Source organism: Tarenaya hassleriana, unplaced genomic scaffold (genome assembly GCF_000463585.1).
Source record: "Tarenaya hassleriana unplaced genomic scaffold, ASM46358v1 Cleome19, whole genome shotgun sequence".
Taxonomy (NCBI): Eukaryota; Viridiplantae; Streptophyta; class Magnoliopsida; order Brassicales; family Cleomaceae; genus Tarenaya; species Tarenaya hassleriana.
This window is the reverse complement of record NW_010965304.1, coordinates 1644040-1666557: the sequence shown is the minus strand read 5'-3', so window position 1 is coordinate 1666557 and position 22518 is coordinate 1644040. Positions and strand designations below refer to the sequence as shown.

General features: G+C 37.2%; 5 protein-coding genes across 8 annotated transcripts; all 5 read left to right on the top strand.

Annotated features, from left to right (window-relative positions):
* The first annotated feature begins 1950 nt into the window (after positions 1-1950).
* On the top strand, positions 1951-6103 carry LOC104811039 (acyl-protein thioesterase 2-like). The gene is made up of 10 exons (XM_010537572.2): positions 1951-2044; positions 2625-2715; positions 2936-3047; positions 3166-3202; positions 3355-3424; positions 3763-3867; positions 4407-4557; positions 4680-4759; positions 5075-5168; positions 5779-6103. The coding sequence occupies exons 2-10, from the start codon at positions 2685-2687 to the stop codon at positions 5855-5857; spliced, it is 759 nt and encodes a 252-aa protein (XP_010535874.1). The 5' UTR covers positions 1951-2044; positions 2625-2684; the 3' UTR covers positions 5858-6103.
* Positions 6104-6718: 615 nt separating this feature from the next.
* Positions 6719-9857, top strand: LOC104811038 (nudix hydrolase 19, chloroplastic-like). Its single transcript, XM_010537571.2, has 6 exons — positions 6719-7365; positions 7917-8057; positions 8150-8254; positions 8502-8601; positions 9227-9319; positions 9409-9857. Exons 1-6 carry the CDS (start codon positions 6769-6771, stop codon positions 9690-9692), a joined length of 1320 nt encoding a protein of 439 aa, XP_010535873.1. The 5' UTR covers positions 6719-6768; the 3' UTR covers positions 9693-9857.
* A 560-nt stretch (positions 9858-10417) lies between these two features.
* LOC104811037 (NADH-cytochrome b5 reductase-like protein) lies at positions 10418-17618 on the top strand. Of its 3 annotated transcripts, none has more exons than XR_002024069.1 (15): positions 10418-10659; positions 11000-11042; positions 11255-11330; positions 11540-11599; positions 11712-11762; positions 12583-12637; positions 12764-12834; positions 12948-12999; positions 13348-13425; positions 13647-13736; positions 13827-13940; positions 14388-14456; positions 14830-15026; positions 16016-16409; positions 17531-17618. XR_002024069.1 is itself a non-coding variant. In XM_010537569.2 (13 exons), exons 1-13 carry the CDS (start codon positions 10489-10491, stop codon positions 14884-14886), a joined length of 987 nt encoding a protein of 328 aa, XP_010535871.1. In that variant the 5' UTR covers positions 10418-10488; the 3' UTR covers positions 14887-15146. The 3 variants fall into 3 exon arrangements, 1 of the variants encoding a protein (XP_010535871.1); XR_002024068.1 differs by having other exon boundaries at positions 17528-17614; XM_010537569.2 differs by lacking the exons at positions 16016-16409; positions 17531-17618 and having other exon boundaries at positions 14830-15146.
* Positions 17601-19678, top strand: LOC109116592 (protein kish-like). Its single transcript, XM_019202300.1, has 5 exons — positions 17601-17630; positions 18082-18144; positions 18240-18346; positions 18632-18666; positions 19457-19678. The coding sequence occupies exons 2-5, from the start codon at positions 18142-18144 to the stop codon at positions 19522-19524; spliced, it is 213 nt and encodes a 70-aa protein (XP_019057845.1). The 5' UTR covers positions 17601-17630; positions 18082-18141; the 3' UTR covers positions 19525-19678.
* Positions 19679-19751: 73 nt separating this feature from the next.
* Positions 19752-22364, top strand: LOC104811035. 2 transcript variants are annotated; one of them, XM_010537567.2, is made up of 5 exons: positions 19752-20123; positions 20379-20850; positions 21701-21865; positions 21971-22022; positions 22144-22364. In XM_010537567.2, the coding sequence occupies exons 2-5, from the start codon at positions 20597-20599 to the stop codon at positions 22219-22221; spliced, it is 549 nt and encodes a 182-aa protein (XP_010535869.1). In that variant the 5' UTR covers positions 19752-20123; positions 20379-20596; the 3' UTR covers positions 22222-22364. The 2 variants fall into 2 exon arrangements, with proteins under 2 accessions (XP_010535869.1, XP_010535870.1); XM_010537568.2 differs by having other exon boundaries at positions 19752-20258.
* The last annotated feature ends 154 nt before the right edge of the window (positions 22365-22518 follow it).

The following is a 22518-nucleotide window of genomic DNA, read 5'->3' as shown; positions in this document are numbered from 1 at the left end:
CTTTTAGTGGATGTTAAGACCAAAATTTCAGCAAAATCGATTGAGGGGTTAAATTATTAAATATATAAAAATAATTAAATAAGAGAAAGTGTGGTTTGACTGCATGAATAAAATAATAATATGCATGGCTATACAAATAATGTCAAAGAGTTGACTGAGAATACTTTTAGAATAAGGATTCTGAATAAAGATATTAACAAAAGCTAATGCACGGAATTAACGAAGGTGCACATGCCCTTATGATATTAATTAGTACAAAATACAATATTATCATATTTTTTTTCTATTTTTTCCCTCAAATCCAAATATGCTTACAATATATTCAAATTAAAACAAAACGATTATAATCACTTAATCCACTAGAGTTGTGAAACTATGTCAACATAATAAACAATAGTTTTTAATTTTCTATAAAATTGTAATTATAATCGTTTTGTTTCAATTTGAATCTATTGTGAACGTTTTTGTTTGATTTAGGATTTAATATTTTGATTCGGTTATGTAAAAAGCAGATTGAACCAAATGATTTCTTACCATAATCATAGGATATCAATTAAAAATTGATTGACTTTTATTTTTTTTAATCAAAAACCAAATTAATCAAACATAAATTACATATAAAATAACAAAAAAATAAAAAACAATTGACCAGAAAAAAACAAAGAAATATCCACCGTTAATTCGGAAAACGGATGAGTTTTTTTTTTTTAATTCAGGTTATTTAATTTGTAAAAAATATTTCGAACTTAAATTATGGAAAATATAATATTCAGTTTTTATTTAAAAATTTTAATCTTAAAAAATTTGTATTTTTTTTTTAAATTCTGGATCGTGTTCAGAAAATTCCATTCGAGAAAAATATTACCAAATTAGTTCAGTCGTGTTTTGTTTTTTCTTTTGGAGTGAAATGGGCCATGAGCCTAGAGCCGCTGTATGAGTCAGCAATGCCTTCACATATTGGGCCCATTATGGGCTTTTTGTAGCAGTCTAAAATGGGCCTACTAAACATAAGAGCCCAAGAAGAGAGAGGGAAGAAGAGAAAATGGATATGGCAGATCAACGGCTGAGACAGGCCAGGGAAGTGGATGAACGGTAGGTGATGAAGTTGGTGAATGTGGCAATGTGGTTTGTGCATATATAAAGGCCATGAATTTATGGACTTAATAATCTTGATCATTTATCATATGGCTTCAATCTAAAAATGGACAAGACGACATATATATATATATATATATATATATAAACTCATGTCACATTAAATATTTAAAAAACCGCCAAAAATCCTTTATGATATAATATTCAACGCATTGAAATTTTCAAATGTATGATTTTGAGATAATAATACACTTTCATCATTGGCTATATATTTTGTTTCTATACTATTGAATCCTATATCTCTCCTATTGATAGACAACTATATCATAGGGAACTATGACAATGAAATGATACTCCATTTGGATGCCTACATACATAGTAGGTGAATCACGTGCTTATTATAAATTTCAAAAAATTTATTAAAAACATTTCTATATTTTTTTTTACTCTTTTTAGTGTTTTAATAAAACAAATATTCATCATAAAATAAAAAAAAACATATATTCTTTCTTTATTTATGTATTTCCAAATTTCCAATAATAAAATTTCGTAGACTTTTACGGATATTATGACAATTACGGATTCACAAATTAATAACCATTCATCCACGAATAGATCAAAACGAAATTAAATTTAAAATTTAGTATCCGAATCCAAAACTGCACATTTTCTATTTTGTATGGACTTTGAGTTCAAATCCGCGAAATGACAGCCAATCCGTCACTTTTCAAAACTACAGGGGTTGAAATAATATTAATAAATATTTAGAGGAGTAAATGATAAATAATTGAAAGTAACGTGGGCCGTTAGATGAAAAAAATCCACTAACGCGACAAGAATGCCAGTTACGCAAAATCCACATCAGTTTTTACAGATTATTATTGCCTGACCAGGTCTGCCATTTTCGACCTCTTGAAGCTTCTGCGTTCGTAGACTCGAGCTTCGAAAGGTATCCTCGCCCCATCTCCTCTTGGACTTCAACAAATTTCAGATTTGTGTTTCTGATTTGTGCTTTGTTTGGTTCATATTCTTTGTTCCGATTCCGTGTCTTTCTCCACTTGTTCTTATCGTCTTCTGCGATTTCGGTTTCGTTGATTTCATTTTTACGTTTCGACTATGCGATTTTCGTGTTTGAGTGTTTTTATTGCCTCGGATTTCGGACGATCGGGCATTTTTTTCCCCTGATTCACTTCATCGGGTTTGTCTCTCCTGGTGTGTAATGTCTAGATGAGTATAAGGGCTCTTTGATGATGGGCACAATCGTCGGTTTATGCTTCATTTTGGGTCTCATGATTTTGTAATCTTGAGAGTTTCCATATGTTTTCTTCGGGGAATGACGTATTTCTTTCAGAATTATTTTCCCATGAAATTCGATGTTTCCTTTTCCTATTTCATTTATTGATGTTTGAACAATGTGGTGTCTGATTAATGTTTTCAAGACATCATATTTATTACTAGGAAATGCTAACTTTAGGGTTGATGTAATGCCTGAGGAATGTGATATGGAACATGGATTCTTCTCATTGCAGGTTTATTTGTCCTGGGAATCCTTGCTACCATCTTGTTGGTGGCCTTACCTGTGATTCGATATGAGTTTTCCCGGTTCTTCTGTCGGTTCAAGTTAGTAATCCCCATCTTTTGTTGAGCATTGATTCGGTATTTCCATATATATATCGTGAGAAATCTGCTGAGTTTCTTCATGGATTTTCCATTTAAATCGGTCATTGATGACTTGAAATTTTATATTTACTAAACTGATAAGTAAGCAATGATCTTCTTATGGGATGAAATCCAGGTATCATTTTCTGTTTTTCCATTGCTTTATTGCTCATTATTTCAGGCAGAGTTGCGGGAAGAACGGTTGAGTTTGGGAAAACTCATGTTGTTCGGCCAAAGGGTAAACATCAAGCAACTATAGTTTGGCTTCATGGGCTTGGCGATAATGGCTCCAGGTAATTTTTGTATGTCTGAAGTTGAGTACCTGTTTTTGAGTTTTTGAGAAAAAATTTATCCTCATGGCTTCCGTGATAATGTAACCCTAGAGTTCTCAATCATTATTTTCTCTCGCAGCTGGTCACAGCTCCTGGAGACCCTTCCCCTTCCAAATGTGAGTAGAAAGCACCCAATGTTCTGTGGCATATGACCGCAGTTGCTCTTTCTCATGAAACATGTCGTTTCTTGATTATGTTAGATGTGAGGGTATGCTTTACTTGTATGAGTACTTACCTATAGTTTATATATATATATTTTTTAATGTAGATCAAATGGATATGCCCTACTGCTCCATCTCGACCGATAAGCTTGTTTGGTGGTTTTCCCTCCACAGCTTGTAAGTATATTTGCTGCATGGAGTTTCGCCTTCATTCCAATACTGGAAAAAAACCATAATTTTGAAGGTGATGGGTAGATAATCATGGGGGATATCATGAAATTATATCTTGTTCATGCTAGTAACTAATGTGTCTTGTGCCAAGTACTGGGGTTTCTAGATAGTTTACTTTTCTTTTGGCCGAGGGGCAATACATCAATGATACATGAAACATAACGTTCTTTGTCTTTCTTAATGTGTAGTTCCATTGGTCTTGAACATGGAAGCCAGTGGCATTGAATTGCGAAACCTTTCTCTGTGAAAATATAATTGATGACATTCTTATGAATTCTGATTAGGGTTTGATGTTGTGGACCTCAATGAAGATGCTCCTGATGATACGGAGGGAATGGATGCGGCCGCTGCACATGTTGCAAATTTGTTGTCTAACGAGCCTGCTGACAGTAAGTTTCCTTTCTAACGATGATTTCTTCTGTAACACAGTTTCATTGAATTGGGTTTTTCAATTCCTTGTCATTTTGAGTGTTGAAGCCAAAACTCTGATTTTACTACAAGTGTATAAGCCGGAATCTAAACTCGAAAAGAAAGCTGGCTTTTTTCTACATTTTTATTTGATTGATTGCTAGTTATTGTGCTTAGTTATAATGAAATTAACGTAATAACAATGTCTGAGAGTTACTAGATCAAGGGAAAGGACAAGACTCAAAGGTAGAGAAGTCTTGTAACTTATCCTCTCTGCATCTGTTGACAAGAAATAGGATAATATCCTATTCGTTTTCCGATCTCCCGTATCGCCTCTCTTTCCCCTTGTATTTTTAGGAGAGTGGGAAATCAATCATTGAACACTGTTCTGAGAATTACACAAGAACGAAAAACTTATAAAATATCAATTATGTCTCAGTCCAATTGGTTCCTAATCTTCAATCAACCGAGTTTCTGATATTTCATTTCTAAAAATGTTTGTGTTTTTGTCTGCTTAAAGTTAAATTGGGCATTGGAGGCTTCAGCATGGGTGCAGCAACATCTCTTTATTCTGCTACTTGTTTTGCTCTTGGTAAATATGGAAATGGCAACCCATACCATGTCAATTTAACCGCAGCCATAGGCCTAAGCGGTTGGCTTCCATGTGCAAAGTACGGTTTCCGCTATCTCCGTCTATTTTCCTCATTATTTTAGTTACTTTTCGATGTGTTAATTGCGATAATTTTGTGTTCTAGTATCAAAATTTACCCTTTTGTTTGTTTTTTTTTACCAGGACATTGGCTGGCAAACTGGTAGAGGAAGAGGCCAAGCATCGAGCTTCATCCTTGCCCATTTTACTTTGCCATGGAAAAGGTAAATCTCATTTTATCCTATAAAATATTAGTAGTGTTTCTTCTCAGTTTGTTCAACTGTTAGACTAATTGGTCAAACTTGCTCTATGGTCTTTTCAGTTTACTTGAGTTATTCTAAAAACGGTACATCAGCTATCAGTTACTAGGGTGTAATTCAAATGGCATTAGATCTCCAACTTCTACTAAAACAATGTTCATATCGTCTTTCTGGCTCTTTAACTTGAATCGGTTAAGTGTGAGGCTACGTTATTTGAGTTTTCTTTCCTTCTTGCTCTCTTTCGATGTGGAAAATGTGATTAATGTAACTTTGTTCCAGGTGACGATGTGGTGCCTTTCAATTTCGGTGAGAGATCTTCACAAGCATTGATCGCTCACGGTTTTAAGAACGTGACGTTTAAACCTTACAGCGGGTACGTGATAAACTTTCCTTTTTCACTATGCATAAAAGGCAGAGTCTGAGACTTCGATGCCAAGTTCATCATCCTAAAACACATGCATATATAAGTGCATGTAGATAGATAGGAAGAGTTATCATCTGTAATGAAAAGGGTCGAAGGCTATGTCGAATCTAACGAAAACCCTATTTAGACAAGGTCCATTGAGATCGAGTTTCAACATCCGATGAGATCTTCGGAGTTGAAATCAGTGTTGTATAGCTCTGATACTGATTATAATAATAGACAGTCTTTAACTCTTGATTTATATTCGTAATATGTGCTTGTAGATAGGTAGGAAGATTTAACATCTGTGGTGAAAAAACAAGCTCCATCGAGATTGAGTTTCAACATCTCATGAGATCTCATTGTCGTGTAGCTCTTGACTTAACGAAACCAGTGTAGATAAATAGGAAGAGTTAACATCTGTGGTGAAAAGGGTTGAAGGCTATCTCAAATCTAACAAAAAACCGTCCACCGAGATCGAGTTTCGACGTCCGATGAGATCTCTGGAGTTGAAACCAGTGTCATATAGCTCTGATGCCGATTATTTAGATATCCTTAACTCTTGATGGTCATTTTGCAGGCTTGGTCACTACACAATCCCGCAGGAGATGAACGACTTCTGTGCGTGGTTGACATCGACCCTAGGGCTCGAGGGTTGATCCTAATTTCTTTCCGACCGCCTTGAAACTGCTCGGTATTCATAAGCTTTCGGGTACTATATGATATAATCGGGTATAGGTTTGGTTTCCATCTATCTTTTGTTTTTTTTAACGGTAAACTAACTTAAAAGACAGTTCATTCATTCAGCTATTTCGGGTATTCACTTGCGAGACGGTTATGTAAGAAACTCGGATTTATTTGGTTCGTATTCGATTCAAGTGATTTCGTATTCGAGTTTTCCGATATATTCATCCTTGGATTCACTTCATATGTTTCTTCCCGTGAGATATTGTGGTTTTAAAAATAAACATATTTTAAAAATTATAACCTACGCTTAACAAAACATTAGTAAAATTCAATCCACAAAGTTCATAATCCCTTTTTTTTTGTAGGATTATAAAAAATATGAACCGATTGCTACGTATACTGTTATCATTAATAATTTATTAGAATTTGATAGGGATAAAATTGAAAACTATTATAAAAAATGTATTGGAGATGTAGAATGACAAATATTTTGAAATATGAAAAATGACCTAAAACTATAAATATTTTGAAATGGATGGAGTATTATTTATATCTAAAACTATAATCGTTACATCCTAAAATCAAATGCTACATTATCCAAACCATATAAATAAACCGTTTTCACGTCGTAAAATCAAATCAGACATTATCCAAACCGTACAAACTATACTAAATTTCCACCACTAACAGGTCAACTAATCCATTGACATGCATGCATTGCTTTTTCTTTTCATGATCGTGAGAGTAAAAGCTCTCCAATGCGATGGGTACAAATTCGACACGTGTCGCGTCTTTGTACCTCCACGTCATCATCCGCATCTCCCACCCTCGCTCCGTCTTTTTGCGAAACCATGATTCAAAGGGAAATGAGAACGACGAGGAAATGCTCGCTCTCTTCCTCTCTTCCTCATCGTCGATCGCTCTCTCTCTCATCTCCAATTCCCGAACCCTAAATTTCACCGGTCGTAGAGCTCTCTCCTCTCTCGCCATGTCGATGAATCTACAGTCTCATGCGTTTGCCGGTAATCCATTAAGGTCAAGAACCCCAAAACCCGCCGACCCATTTTCTCCAACCTCCGCTTTCGAATCTTTGAAATCCCAAATCGCCGAAATCCCCAATCGCAGTCCGCCATCGCCGGATTTCAAAGTATTGCCCTTCAGGAAAGGGCGTCCTCTGGTGTTCTCGAGCGGCGGAGATGGTAATACGACACCGGATTGGCATCTGGGCTGGATCAGCTTCGAGGATTGTAAGGGATTGTGGGCGAGTTGTCGGGTCAATCTGAGTGAGAACTCATTTGTGTATCTTGGGTCGATGAAGGAGGATGATTTGGTGTTTTGGGCTGTTGACGTGTCGGAGGAAAATGGTTTGGTTGATGAATTGCGGAGTAGGAAACTGTGTTTCGTGGAGCTTCGTACGTTAATGGTGGCTGCAGATTGGGCGGATGAACGCGCCATGAATGATCTGGCCATTGCAGGTCATGTACGTGAGCTTCTTATTGTTCATCTGAAATCAATGTTCTCAAACCTTCATCTGGTTAATTGGGTTTTTAATAAGGAGAATGCTTTAGCGTGAGGCAATTAGATGATGAAATGGGCTTACTTAAATGAACTAAACGAAGTGATTAGTAGTAATGGAGTCATATCCTGCGTTAAAGTTCTTGAAGGGATTAATCACATTCAGTTTCTTGTAGCATTAATATCTGTAATTTGCCTCTTTTACTTAACTTTTTAGATTGTGTAAGTAGTGTCAAGTTCTCTGAGTTCTGATCAAAGTTGAACCATTTAAATGCCGAAAATTGTTAGGATCTGGTCATTGGCTTTTGTGATTGGATCCGTTCTATATGGCCACTAACGCTCGCAGGCAGCATTACACAACACTGATAGTGGATTGTTTCTGTAATATTGTGGGGATCTAACTTCCCAGTGCATATATATTGCTAGTATGGTGTCTACGAATGATTTGGAGCTAAAAAATCACATGCCATTATTTATTCTGGGTGATGATCCTATGATCATCTATGACATGCACAGGCTAGGGCATTGCTTGAATGGCATAATGTGTCTCGGTTTTGTGGGTTTTGTGGAAGTAGCACCATTCCAATGGAAGCTGGAAGAAGGAAACAATGTTCAAACGAGACATGCAATAGAAGGGTTTATCCTCGTGTTGACCCGGTATATCGTATGCCTCCTTTTTCTATGCACTAGCTGCCTAAAATCGCATGATGAAGTTTCGCTTCTTGCTGACTTTTCCCCATTTCTTGTAGGTTGTTATAATGTTAGTCATTGACAGAGAAAACGACCGCGCGTTATTAAGTAGGCAGTCTAGATTTGTTCCGAGAATGTGGAGTTGCTTAGCTGGATTCATCGAGGTACATGTGCCTTAGCTTTACTGCCAAAACATCTCGATTCCGGGGTAGGAATTGAATCAAAGCCTTAACCTTTCCCTCCGCCAGTAAAAAAGCTCAATACGAAAAACTTGACCGATGTATTTCATTTTTTGAACAATTTGCAGAAATCTGAAGGTTTTTAAAGTGTTCTCTAATCATTTCTGCATGATCTTCTGCTGGTTTCATATGTGAGTTCTATATATGTGTTGTTTATGCTTGTTTCTTCTAGCCAGGGGAAAGCTTAGAAGAGGCTGTGAGGCGAGAAACGTGGGAAGAGACCGGCATTGAAGTAGGGGAAGTTGTTTACCACAGCTCTCAGCCTTGGCCCGGTAAGTTACTTTACATGGTAAAGAAAAAACTATATCTACTGGTCTTAAGCATGTACATTTTCTGGTTGTCTTAAGTTGGTTTGGCTGCAACATCATAGTTATTATTTTTTTTATTACCTGGGTACGGGTACAATAATTACAAACTGGTGACGGGTTTCCGTGGTACCCGTGTATATTAACAAATACATATATACCTTGTCAATTTTTAATATTTGCCTTTTGGTATTCGGGTATGAGTTCAGATATCTGAATTATTTGGGTATCTTTTTTCAAGTTTTCTGCATTTTTTGGATTAATTCTGTTTTTTCAATATAATTTTTGGGTACCCACGAGTACTCGAACATTTTGTTGGATACCTATCGTTTGGGTATCCGAGATCTTTGAGTTGAGTATGGGTATCAAATTATGATACTAGGCCTTTGGTATTGCTCCCGGACCCCGGTACCCTGAATTTTTCGGATACTGGACCCGTGTGGCCTGTTCTATAAATTCTGGGAATCTCTTTGATTTAAACATACGTCCTCGCATGTTCGCATTGCTTAATTCAGAAATGGTTCAATCAAATGGAATACATGTTTAGTTAATTTTTTTTAGCAAGTTTACATGAATGGTTCAACCCTTGCAGTCGGTCCAAGTAGCATGCCGTGCCAATTGATGCTTGGATTTTTCGCTTTCGCCAAGACCACCGATATAAACGTCGACAAGGACGAGTTAGAAGGTAAAGTTCTAAACTTTATGTACTCCCCGATTCGTTAAAAAACCCCCGCTAACATCGAAAAAAAAAACACGTCTCATTCGATCTCTCAGATGCCGAGTGGCATAGCAGAGAAGATGTGAGGAAAGCCTTGGCGTTCGCGGAATACAGGAAGGCTCAGAGAACAGCGGCGGAGAAAATAGAGCAGATATGCAAAGGGGTCGAGAGAGGTCAGAATCTATCGACGGATTTCAACGTAGAGAGCGGAGAGCTCGCCCCGATGTTTATCCCGGGACCATTCGCCATCGCCCACCACCTGATCTCGACGTGGATTGATAAGGGCTCTTCTGTCGGCCTCGAGGCTCAATCGAAACAACCATCTCTCTCGAGTTTGTAGCCTTTTTTTTTTCTCTACAGTCCGACCCTAAGCCATGGATTTGTTATGAGAGGTTGAATCAAGTTACAAGAAATGATTTTTTTCTTCTTCTGTTGGTATGGAAACGAAGGGTATTTGTATTTGATTCGTGACCATTGACCAATAAAAGGCCTTAGATTTTGTATAGCGTCATGCATTGCATACAGTTTTACCCGCGAAGTGTTTGTGTTTGAACTAGTTATCTGAACCCGACGGATTTGCGGGTATTGCGGATATCCGGATTTGAGAATCTGACGGCGAAAATCTGAATCCATGGACAGCAAGGGCGAGGTGGCCGTCAGGGCGAGAAGGTGCAAAGGTGAGTTGATGTGAGAATAGCGAAAGGGGTGAGGATTTTGTCTCGGCCTCGATCTTTCGAGTGATGTCGAGGTCAATTTCATCGGGTTCTCTCTTCTCTCAAATCAAATCTCTGCCCACCCATCCAAGCCTCGTCCGAAATCCTCGTCTCATCCACGAGTATCCGACCGCTACGAGGACGAGGAAAATTCGGGCTCCACCCTTGATAAAAGTGCCTATTCAATCTGAACCAATTCTAAACCGGACTAAACCGTGTTGAATATGGATTACACCGAAGCAAACCAAACCTGGAGAATTTATTTACCGTTGAATTCCACAATAGTTCCCGTACACACTTCCGCACCATATCCTTACTCACGCTTCTCCCGTCCCCGATTCCAAAACCCCCCTCTTCTTCAAACTATTCCCTCCTCTCTACTGTCGTTTCTCTCCTTTTCTTCTTCGACGACAGATTCAGACCATGGCGACAACTTTTTTCCGGCGGCTCGCCAAGTCCGCACCGATCGCATTCTCGGGTGCCTCTCGATCTCAAAGCGAGTCCGGTTTTAGCGCGTTCCGGTTCCCCGTCGGCGCGATCGCTGCTCTCTCCGGCGGGTTGTCGTACTATTACGTCTCCTCCGACAGCAATCTGGTGAGATTCTTCTTCAATGTCTCGTTCGCTCTCATCGTTGAGCCTTTCGAAATTAGTTCAGTTCTCCCCAAGCTGGTTTCGATCGCTTTCATCTGGGCATTTTCGCCCAATGGATACCTTTTTCGATGGTGGCCCCTTGGTCAGGCGAGTTTAGATGTTTTTTGGATTCACACACCCACATAGACATGTGTATATGCTCGTGTGTGTATATATATATGGTGAGTGGTCAGCGTGTGTCTGTATCTGTCGTGGCCTGTTGTTAGTTAATGTGACGTACTCATTGAATCTCGTAGTACTGCTTACTGGGAAGTCTTAGTATTCATGTGTTTTGTGGTTCCAGGTTTATCTGGATCATGCTAAGGAAGAGTCAGGACCAAAAACTGGTAAGCTGTTTAGTTTCTTTCTGTCTAAAAACTTTGCTCTGATCATATTCTTGATGGTTTTGCCGTTTCTCTGGTCTTGAGGTTTCGGATGGTTTCTTTTTCCATTTTTGTCTTGGTTGGGTGTGGGAAAGAGGATGGTTGGGATAGATTGTGGTGGATGTTCCTAATTTCTTTGTCGTCGTAACGAATTGTATTGTACTGTATGCTTTCAGCTCTAAAGCCTGATACATGGCTCGAATTTAAGCTTCAAGACACTGCTAGAGTTAGCCACAACACCCAATTGTTCAGGTATTCGCTTGATTAAGCATTGTTTAACAAAATGTTGTCGGTGTAGTTTACTCTTATTTTGTCTTTAATGTCAGTGTAGTTGAGTTTGCTTCATACATGGTTGGGGTCGTTGATATAAATGTCAGAACTGCATCTTAAGGTTATAGTAATTTGAGCAAGCAACATTGTTTTATCATTGTGATTACCCTTCAATTTTCTCCAAATGATAGGTTCTCATTTGATCCATCGGCCAAGTTGGGCCTAGAGGTTGCTTCTTGTATCCTAACAAGGTAGGTTGTGGTCTTCACGATTCCACTCTACTCTCAATGTAATTTGGTGAACCTGGGTAATTTACTCCACCAAGGTGGTAAAGTCTGATCTAATGCCTATTTCTTTATGCAGGGCTCCAATAGGCTATGATTCTGAAGGGAAAACAAAATTTGTCATAAGACCGTAAGTCAGCTGAAAAGTTCTTACTAGCTTTGAGTTATGTTTCATGCATGAGCGTGCGTGAATCATTTGCCTTGACTTACTTTAAGTGAACCTTGGAGCATGTCGATTGCTATGCAGCTCCGATATTAGTTAGCAAACTAAAATATCACGTAGAGTTTGAGTAGAAATTTTGTGCCAATCTTCTAGATAAGGTCAAAGGGGCAACCTTCTTGATTTTCCTCGAGTATGTATCTAGAATTTGGATTTGGGGATCTATAGGAATTCACATCTTAAATGGCGAAAATTGTTAATATATATCTCTGTACATGCTTTTGCGCTTCATCTTATCATTCTTCTGGCTTCATGATTTCCCTTTTTTTTGGATTACCAAATCTCACCTGGTGTTTTTTGGGATAACTCTGTATCTTTAGTTGATTCCAGAAGGGTTACTCTTCATGTAATCCATTGTGACTAAAAGCTTAAATTATCATCTGTGTTGAATACTTTGTTGCTTTTGCAAGTCTGTATCACTTTGACATTAAAGTATTCCATGTCCCAGTTTATTTCTAAAGTTTCTAATTCGTTTTAAAACTGCTTTCGAGCACTAGAACTCTCCTCAATTTGACGAAAATTGTTGATAGCAGAGTCCCTTTGTTCTTTCCCATATAATTTTCTTCGATAGTTTGATGCCGCTTTTGGGTTATGTTATTCACTTATTAACGGTTTTTAGTGTCCTCACTGCTAACATTTATTAAAACCTATAATCTCGCTACTGATTTCTAGTTAGGTTGTCTCTGCAAGGCTTTTAGCGTTCTTATTTTCCAATACTTTTTATTCACAGTTACACTCCTATATCTGACCCAGAAGCTAAGGGATATTTTGATTTACTGATCAAGGTATGAGCTATTGTGTTTGGATCCATGTGTCTTTCTCTCTGGTTTGCTCGTATCATCTGGCAAAGATATGCACATTTTCCATCATTTGCTTTGAATTTGTTTTCATGCATTCCATTCCCTTTACAGGTATATCCAGAAGGGAAAATGAGTCAACATTTTGCCAGCTTAAAACCAGGGGATGCAGTTGAAGTTAAAGGGTAGATAATTTATGTATTTCACGATTTTCTTATCTCGATTTCTTCAACGACAGATAATAATGATTCATGTACTATGTATGCTGTTTAACTAGTCTTCCTTTTGTTTCATGTAGACCCATTGAAAAGTTCAAGTACTCGCCTAATATGAAGAGACATATTGGCATGGTAAAAGCTCACTACCATCTTCTAAACCAGTGGATAGAAGACATATGCCTTGATACGTTTTCTTCTTTTCATATTGAAGCCTAAGTTTGATAAACAACAATCCATAGGATTTAAAACTTTAAATTACGTCTATATATTAAGGTTTCTCTTGGTTTCAAGATGGCCATGCCTTATTTTGCATCATCTATAGATCTCAAGTGTTCTGTTTTCCCCTTTTTGGCTGTCTAAATCTCTATATTCCCGTTTAGACAGTAGCCTGTGTTATGTTTTACAATTTAATTTGAGTACAATACAAATCATTTCTGATACTTGATTTTGTGTTGGCCTTCACTTTAAAAAAAATGGTAGATTGCTGGTGGAACTGGGATTACTCCAATGCTTCAGGTGATTGAGGCCATTCTGAAGAATCCCGAGGACAAGACACAGGTTATCCTATTTTTATATATCTTCTCTTCAAAAACGTTCATTGCTATATCCGACACAGAAGTTTGGTGTGGTTGCACATTTCTTCACCTAGAAGCCAAAATGCCATTCTCTTTCATGTGCATATTAAAACTTCATATAAACGAAATTCAAAACCACCAGAAAGTACTTGAAGATGTTTTTCTGTGAAGCTAAAACAACTTCTTGGTCTATGGTTTGCACAGATATCATTGCTTTATGGCAATGTTTCTCCAGATGACATACTTCTCAAGCAGAAGCTTGATGCTCTCCAGGCTAAGCACCCGAATTTGAAGGTATAATCATTTTAGCGATAATCAGTCGATTGTTGTATATTCAATACACCGATGTTTACTTCTGTTCTGTGTTGCTGAAAACATCCACAGGTATATTATACCGTCGATAACCCGACTAAAAACTGGAAAGGAGGTGTAGGTTACATTTCAAAAGATATGGCTCTGAAAGGTTTACCTCCTCCTGCCGACGATACTTTTGTTCTTGTAAGTCAAAACTCTTCCCTTTCCTCAGAATCTTAACCATATCTGGTAATCTGAAATTCATTCCTTGGTCTTTTTGGATCTTCCATTATCATTCCTTCAAGAATCTTTCTCCGTAAAATTGTGCTAATCGGAGTAGGAAGCTATCGTGTTTCGGTTGGTGTATTTGTATTTTTTAACCAGGGATTTAAAACCGGGTTTCTGATTATGTGGTGTGTAAAATAACATTTAAAGATTACTTAGATTACCATGGTAATGGTGGACTTGGTCAGATGATTTTCTCAATCGAGATTCATAATCAAGAACTCAAACCCTGTGTCTGTCTCTTTTTGTTTAGACATTTGATTAGCAGCTGCTATACAACAATCAAATCGAATCATAGGTAAAATAAAAGTTACTTTGTTTCTCAGTGCATCGTCTATTCTTTTTTTCTTTTTCGGGTAATTTCAGATATGCGGTCCGCCCGGGATGATGGAGCATATATCTGGAGGTAAAGCTCCAGACTGGTCACAAGGAGAGGTGCATACCAATCTACCAAAATATCGTTTCTATAGTCTTTTGTATCGATTTTGCATGTGTAAACTTTGTGTAGTGTTTGATTAAGCTTAAATTAGGACTGAAAATTAGGAGTGTCAAGCTTGTTAGGCACGTTTACAAACGAGCCTTAGAAATCATAACCATTCGGTTTTATATATATAGGATTCAGTGCAGTTGTAGTTATGCATTATTCGGTTCGATTATTCGGTTGTTAACGGAATTGGCTACCCCTAGTACAAATGCCCACATATCAGTGGCAATAAAAACCGAAACAAAACAAGCTCGGTTTCGAGCTATATTACTCTTAACCGATTCAATGGGTGTCATCATCGTTTTTTTTCCTTCTTATCTGTAGGTAAAGGGTATACTAAAGGAGCTCGGGTACACAGAGCAAATGGTATTCAAGTTCTGATGAAGCCTTTGGAGAAACTTCATTTCAATAGTTTCTGCTCCTCAGAGTTTGGTGTGACAAAGGACTAAAGTTGCCCCCCAAACGAACAAGACAGAAGGTACGAGGAGAGTGCCATTCCTTCAAACAAATTGGATTCCATGGTAAGAAATAAACCACTTCAAGTCTTTTTTTACTCTATTTTCTGTTTGATTCGTGGGAGAAAAAGCTCGAGGCCTTTGCTAATTTCGTAGAGTTTCTAATACGTTCAATGTTTGATTAAATATTTTTTAAAAAAAAAACAACCCTACAAATATATCACCCTATAATCACAACAACAATAATACTCGTGGGTTGAATGGGAAAAGTTTTGGGAGTTTTCACCATCCTAAAAAAAATCGACAATTAAGATTTGGTGACTTTGGGTTTTTAAAAATTTGGAAAACTATTTTAGTGAAATAATTAACTAAAATTCAAAAACTTTCATTTTTTTTTTATTATAAGTATTACAAAAAACTAAAAGCCAAAAATATAAAACACCATAGATTGGATATCGCACACTTCCTAATAGATTGGATAGAGCAATGACAACGAAATGAGCACTCGGAATGATGTTGGATTGAGATGGATTTGGATTAATATAAAAGTAATACAAAAAATTAAAAGAAATAAAAATATTTTTTAAACTAAAATAAAAAATCAAAGTCAAATTAAATACTAAAAGAACGAAAACCGGAATTAATATAATTTAAAAAAAACAAAAACCAGAATTAAAGTAATTTTTTCGTCGGGGTAACGACAGTTACAAATATTTGGCATAATTGGGGATTAACTGAGAAGGAAACAACTCATCATCCTAAATTTGTGAACATTATTATCATTGTATCTATACAATAACTTTGTATTAGTTGGAATTGTTAACATATTTTTTTATGATTATTTAATACCTGAATATTAAAAAAATAAAGGCTTAAAAATCTGTCTTCTGTTAATATGTCTCAATCTCCACCAAATCAAAAAAAGTCAAAGTTCGTTTAAAAATCTCCAAATCCAAAAACAGTTTTTTTTTTTTGGATTCTCTTCTTAATTTTATAATAAATCTTTTCTTCTTTTCCTTTTTCCCCTTTCCATAACACCAAAACAAAAAACACAGAGAGAGAGAGAGGAGAGACGACAATATATAATGGCGGCGTTGCAGAGATCAACGACGTCGTTTCGGAGGCAGGGCTCATCGGGATTGATTTGGGACGACAGGATCTTAGCCGCCGGAGAGACTCGCAACAACGACGACGACAGATATGGCGATGATCGTAGAGGTTCGACGACGGCGACTGCGGCGGAGACGTTGCAGCGCAGCCAATCCGCAGTCGTGAAATCTTACCGGACGGCGGAGATACCGCCGGAGATGGACCCACCCTCTCCGAAGGTCACCGGCTGCGGATTCTGGTTTATTTTCTCGTCGAGTCGAAAGAGAAGAAAAAGAAGAAGATCAAAGAAATGAAAAAGGTCCAGTGAACAAAGAGACGAACGACGACGAAAAATAAAGGGTAAAAACGTAAATTCGAATATGTATAATTCTGCAGATATTTATTATAATTTATTTTATATTAACCAGAGTGGTTTTTTTGCAAACATGCATTTTGGAACGTGAAATTATACATTTAGTTTGTCATGAAATTTATTACTTGATTTTGGTCATAATCCCTGATTAATATAAGATAATCAAGAAAATAATCCGACATTATAATGTTTTTCGTAATTTCAAATTTATGAGAAAATAAGGTTTAAAGATTGGATATGTCATGAAAATGGTCCATGATTAGTTTTCTAATCTCGAAGTATTCTAGATAATAAGAATAAACTATATATATTTTTAATGTATTTGGTACGATTTTAATCTCCAATTGCTTAGATATTAAAAAAAAACAAGGAAAATGGAACTCGGATCAAATCCCTAAGATGAGGATAAACATCGTTGATTTCTTCCTTGTCGGTAGGGAAATTAGTTTAACGGTTGTTGTTATCGTTACCATTAAAAAAAAGTAGAAATAGCTTATTAATACCACATTATATAACACATATTTTTTTCCAACTGTGACTCATGTATGATCCAAAATATAGTATGGTCATATTTTGATTTTATTGATTATAACGTTAAATTTATGATGATCGCACTAATTTATTATGTTTTTACTTTATATATCTTACTAATCATTTGGTTAAAACATCGTAAATTTAACGTTATGAATAATGAGATCAAAATGTGATCACACTATATCGTAACAGGGTATTTTTTATAATACCCTATTAATACTTGTAAAAAAATAAATAAATATACAAAGTTTAAGTTTATATATTTATATGTGATTTTTTTTCATAAATTCGCGTATTAATGTATAATTTTCTTTAAAAAAATATGTGGTCGGTCATACTATTGGAAATAGATGATTACCGTTAATAAAAAAAATGTAAATTTCCTTCACATTAAGCTTTTCTTTTGTTTATGATTATAAGCCAAGTAGGAAAAAACGAACATACGAAACAAATGGAAATAACTAATAAAATGTAAATTATAAAAAGAAAAAGTAAATATAATTAATCTGGACCGTCGGATGTAAATCAATCTGAGCGGTTGGATTTCGGAATTCAATCGGCCCTCGTCTAGCAGATGCGCGCTTAGGGTTTCCCCTCATCGGTTCCACTTGCACAGATCCGAGTTTTTGGGAGATTGAAGCTTGAATGCCATTGCCTTTTCAACTGAGCTTCAGGTCAGTGTTTTTTCTCGTCCAATCTTCGCGTGCTGTTTCTCTGGCAGTAATCGGATCTTTGGTTGCTCTCTACCGATTTGATCTCTTCGCATCGATTTGGTCACACGATTGTTCGTCCGTTGAGTTTAGGGAATCGTGGAATTTGTCACTAGGTGATCGGAATTTCTTCTTTTGATTAGATTTCGCAGCAAAACCTTGGGTTAGAGCAGAATACCGGGAGACAGGTTTTGTATGATTTTGGGATTTTTCGCCATGGAAGCTTCTTCGCTGTTTTTTTCGTGTTGCTGTTCGTTTGAATTCTTCTCCGATTCTGGAGAAACTGGGCAGTTTGTGTTCATTAGAAGTGTCATTTCCGAAATGAATTTATCGATTTTATGTAGTTAATTGTTCTAGTGCTCCTGCCTCGGATCGATTCTGATCATCTACTGCGTTTGCTGTCGGATGATTTCAGATACATAGACCAAATTAGCTTCTCTCTTCTGATCGGGAAGTGATTCAGTAATCCGATCCAATGGTAATTACGCTTTGTGTAGTTTTTCAAGTTCATTGAGAAATTTTATAGTGATTCAGAGCTGAGTTCTGTGCTTCTTTCTTTTGGCTCTATCACAGTCGGCTTTGTTCAATTTCCACTCGTTCTTGACGGTGGTTCTGCTTGTGATCTGCACATGCACCTATCTGAAGATGCAGTTCCCCGCAATTTTGGAGCAGAAAACTGGGTTTGTGCCGTCATTATTCTCAGTTTCAGATCCGGTTTTAGCCCGTTTCGTGTCCAAATATTCGTTTATGAACTTCGGAAAGCCTGTCATGGATTCAAACTGTTTTGCTAAGTCCAAGCAATTACTTCCTCAGATTTCATTACAAATTGATTGACATTATACTGGAATGATTTTCCATCCTTGTTTTTATGTCAAGTCCCATGCTTTATATGTACCTTTTTGTTGCTTCTGTTTCTATGTATTCACAATGGTAAAAGAATCTGAACATGTTATGCGTTATTGCAGGTTTCGGGGATTCTTTTGGAAGGCTGCTAGAATAGGTACGTCTTGTCTTGCTCCCGTTACTAAATTACACGCAATTCTTTATCTTCTAGGATGTTTATAGTCCTTTACGACCACCGAAAACCCTAGAAGTAAAAGCTGTAGCAGTTTAGGGCTAAAACCCCTAAGATACAAGGAGGAGGCGGTGGTTGAGGCTTAGGGTTTCGTGAGGGGGCTGAGGGCGAGACTTAAGGTGATTAGGGTTTCTCCTTTTTTAAATCAGGGTAGTAGGGATGATGGTGATCGGCAATTAGGGATCTTGATTCGTCGGTATCTCGTCTCCCGACGCCTCGCCACTTGTTCCTCAGACCAGACAAGATCCGACTCTTTCCTCGACCTCCTTTGCCTTTGCTCTTAGGGGTGGCCATTTTGGTTATTAGCCGAACAGTCGAACCGATTCAAACCGAATAAAATATAACAGTAATCGAACCGAATCTGACACAAGAGCCTAATGCTTTTTATATATCCGAAACAACTGAATCCGAATATAACTGAGCCGAACCCGAAATGGCCACACTCGCTGCTTGCCCCCTTGTATTGCCCGCCCCCTGAGCCAGTCCCTCGCATTTGTCCTTGCCTGCCCCCTGACCATTATGGAACCGAGTTCGGATAGTCCTACCAAGGCACCTGACAGGTGAGACCGATATCGGACAAACCGAAAAACTCCAATACCACTCTTGTGAAAGTTCGTTAACAAGCCGGTAGGCTTTTCGTATGTAATAGATTTTGCTCGACGCATACATGTTTTCTTGATGTCGTAAGACTATATAACCTTTGGTTTTGTGTCAGGTGAACGTCTGAGCCCGTGGGTCTCAGTGGGTTGCTTCATGATGGGCGTTTCCATCATATTCTTCTGAATCTGAGATTAAGCTCTATTTTTTTTAAACATTACAAACATTATTTTTTTTAAAAAAAAAATTTATATTACCTTCTATAACTTTGTACGGATTAAATTAACCACTATGTCAGAATCATAAAAAGTGATTGAAGAAAAAAGTCCATTTTGAGAAATCTATGTTTTCTCTATGAAATTATTTGTTAGTAATAATGAATAAATAAATTATAATAAACATTTTTTTAGGAAATGGAAAAGCATACAAATCTGTAAAGAGACGCAAGTCAATCTAATCACATTATAAAATCTCCCTCCACCACCTATAAAAGACCCAAATAGCTTATTTATAGAAAAAGGAAAATAATAAAAACGTGAAGATATTAGTGGAAATTTTGAAAAGGAAAAACGCTAAAATGAAACGGTTGGGAAAACGACGTCGTGCAACAAACCTCACAATTCCCCAACGGTTGAGTCACCTGGCAGATTCGTTAAAGCTATTTAAGAAAGAAATCTCTCTTGAATTACTCTCCTACTTTCGTCACCTGCAGTTTAAGGAAGCTGAATGATTCGCTTGGTGGATTCTCCGATGGATTCAATCGTGATCTCTAGGGTTTCGACAAGGTCTACGCATCGATCTCTTTAATTCAGGCTTCTGATTAATTGCCGTGATCGATTTTTTTTAAGCTTTCGGACTGGTTCTCTTATCATCTGAATTTCGGTTCTTGATCCCTTGAAATTCTCAATTTCTCGATTCTGGTAGGTTTGATTTTGGGAATTGAAAGGAGAGTTGATTTTTTTTTTTTACTTGTGCGTAGACCAGTGGTTGTGAATGGTGGTATGAGAATTCAGTGGCATTGAATTTTTTTTTGTCTTCAGCGATTTCTTTTGCAGTCTTGTTCATCGCCTGCATAGACTTAGGATCGTTGTAACGAGAAGGACTGCAGAATTCGGCATCGGTTTTCGCTTTGTGGATTCGAACTTTGTATAGAGTTCTCGGATTGTGGACGATTTTGCTCATTCTAAAGATAATTCTGTCGGCAAGGGCGGAAGAATTTCTAGTCAGAATTGATTGTTTGTCGTCCTTTCTGCGGAAAATGTCTGGCGGCACCCCCAAGGGTGGATACATGAGGCAGAGGCATAGCCAAGGTTATGCATCTGGAGGGGACGATCTCGAGGACGATGCTGGCTCGAGGCTGCAGCCTCTTTTGCCGGTGAGCCCTCGAAGTAAAACGTGGGTCGAGTTTCTAGAGAATGGGCTTTGGATTGCTTCTGCGGTGTTCATCGTTTATTTTGGTGACCGGCACTCCAACATGCTACACATACTCCTGCATGATGTTCGGATCCGAAGGTAATATATTTCTTGAATGGTTCTTAAGAATTTTTCGGCTTTCTGCTTTTATTTTGGTGTTTGAATATATGCTTCTTTGCCTTTTACTTCAGCATTGAGATTTCTGGATAGATGACATTGAGGTTAGAATCTGCTATCCATTTGAAGTAAATGTCCTAAGGATTAATGCAAGGAAATGAAACTTATAGGAACAAGAAAACAGATGTACTGGAAAAAAATCCTTATAATGTTAAGGAAATAATCATCTTCTTCCAAGTTTGTGTATGGAGTTTGAGAGTTGAAGCTTTTTTTGTCTTTTTTTTTTAAATTCTTGACTAGGATTTTCAGTTTAGCTCAATAAATATTCAGTTTCTTTTCCTTTATGATTATAGGTAGATATACAAACTACGGCATCTGCACTAATGTGATGGCTATTGAAGGCCTCTGGTGTTAAATTGTTTGGAGCATGTAGATTCTTTCTTCATAGTTCATAGCTCTGTTCAGAAAACTTGCATAAGGGAATGGTGTTTTGTAAGAAGAATTTCTTCTGCAATTTTGAAAAGTTGTTTGATTGGAACAAAGGGTCATGGTGATTTTCATATGATGTAGCAAAAATTATTTCGAAAAGATCCTATGAGAAGAGTAACAAATGGAGTTATGCTTTTTTTTTTTCCTCTCCTCTAGATTAAGCAGGATTCTAGTGATATGGCAATAGGTTGTCTTACCCAAAACATTGATCTTATTCCAATTATAAATTCGGAGCATATATCTGCGTACGCATATTATTTGATCTTTCTGGAAAATGGAAATGCATTTAAACAGAAGACATATACGCTATGTCATCGTTCTTTCCGGCTATCTTTCTTGGCAGGACGCCTCTGTATCTCGGGATGTTAGGGATAGGAGTGAACATCATAATATTGATCTACGAAAAGATGTTATCTTGGAGCATCAGAAGGTTCGAAGGGAAATGGGAACTGTGGAATATCTCTTCTTTGCCATTCATTACCCTCCTTGGCCTCGTCTCTTTTTGCCTGTAAGAAGATAAACAAAAAAGCCCATCTCTTTCTTCTTCGTAGATTACACGGCGGGAAGCAGATTCATATTGTTGCTTGATAAAAAAATACAATGTCTTTGGCAGGCTCTCATTTGCTCTGTGGCCTATTTGGGGCTTCTTGTCAATTCCTCTTCTGGTATGAACTTTTAATCCTCTACATTAATATTCTGTTACTATATAATGGTTTCTTAGTTATCCTGATCTGATTTTTTTAAAAAAAATGTACATTGTTGTCTTTTTGTCTCTTGTCATTGCAGTTCACGTTGTTCATGGCTTGCCTTGTTGTGTTCCCATATCTTATGATCATAAAATCTTGCGATTTTCGCTTAGATTGATTTGATCCCTGGGACTCGACGATAGTTTTTTTGAGTTTGAATTCTGTCTTTTCGACTCGCGGGTATCAATTGAATTTGGATTTTTTTTCTTTCTTTTGGATTTTTTTTTAATAATCCGGGAGATCACCGGTCTTTCAGCTTAACTATATCTCTCGAAAACCTGAAAGAAAGACCGGGTAAATTATCGCCAAACGACGCCTTCTATATCTATGTCTGGAATCAAACATGGGCAAGACCACATTTTGCGTGTTCACTTACCTCTCGATCAAGGTTTAGGTCTTCTCTTTCGGGGTTACG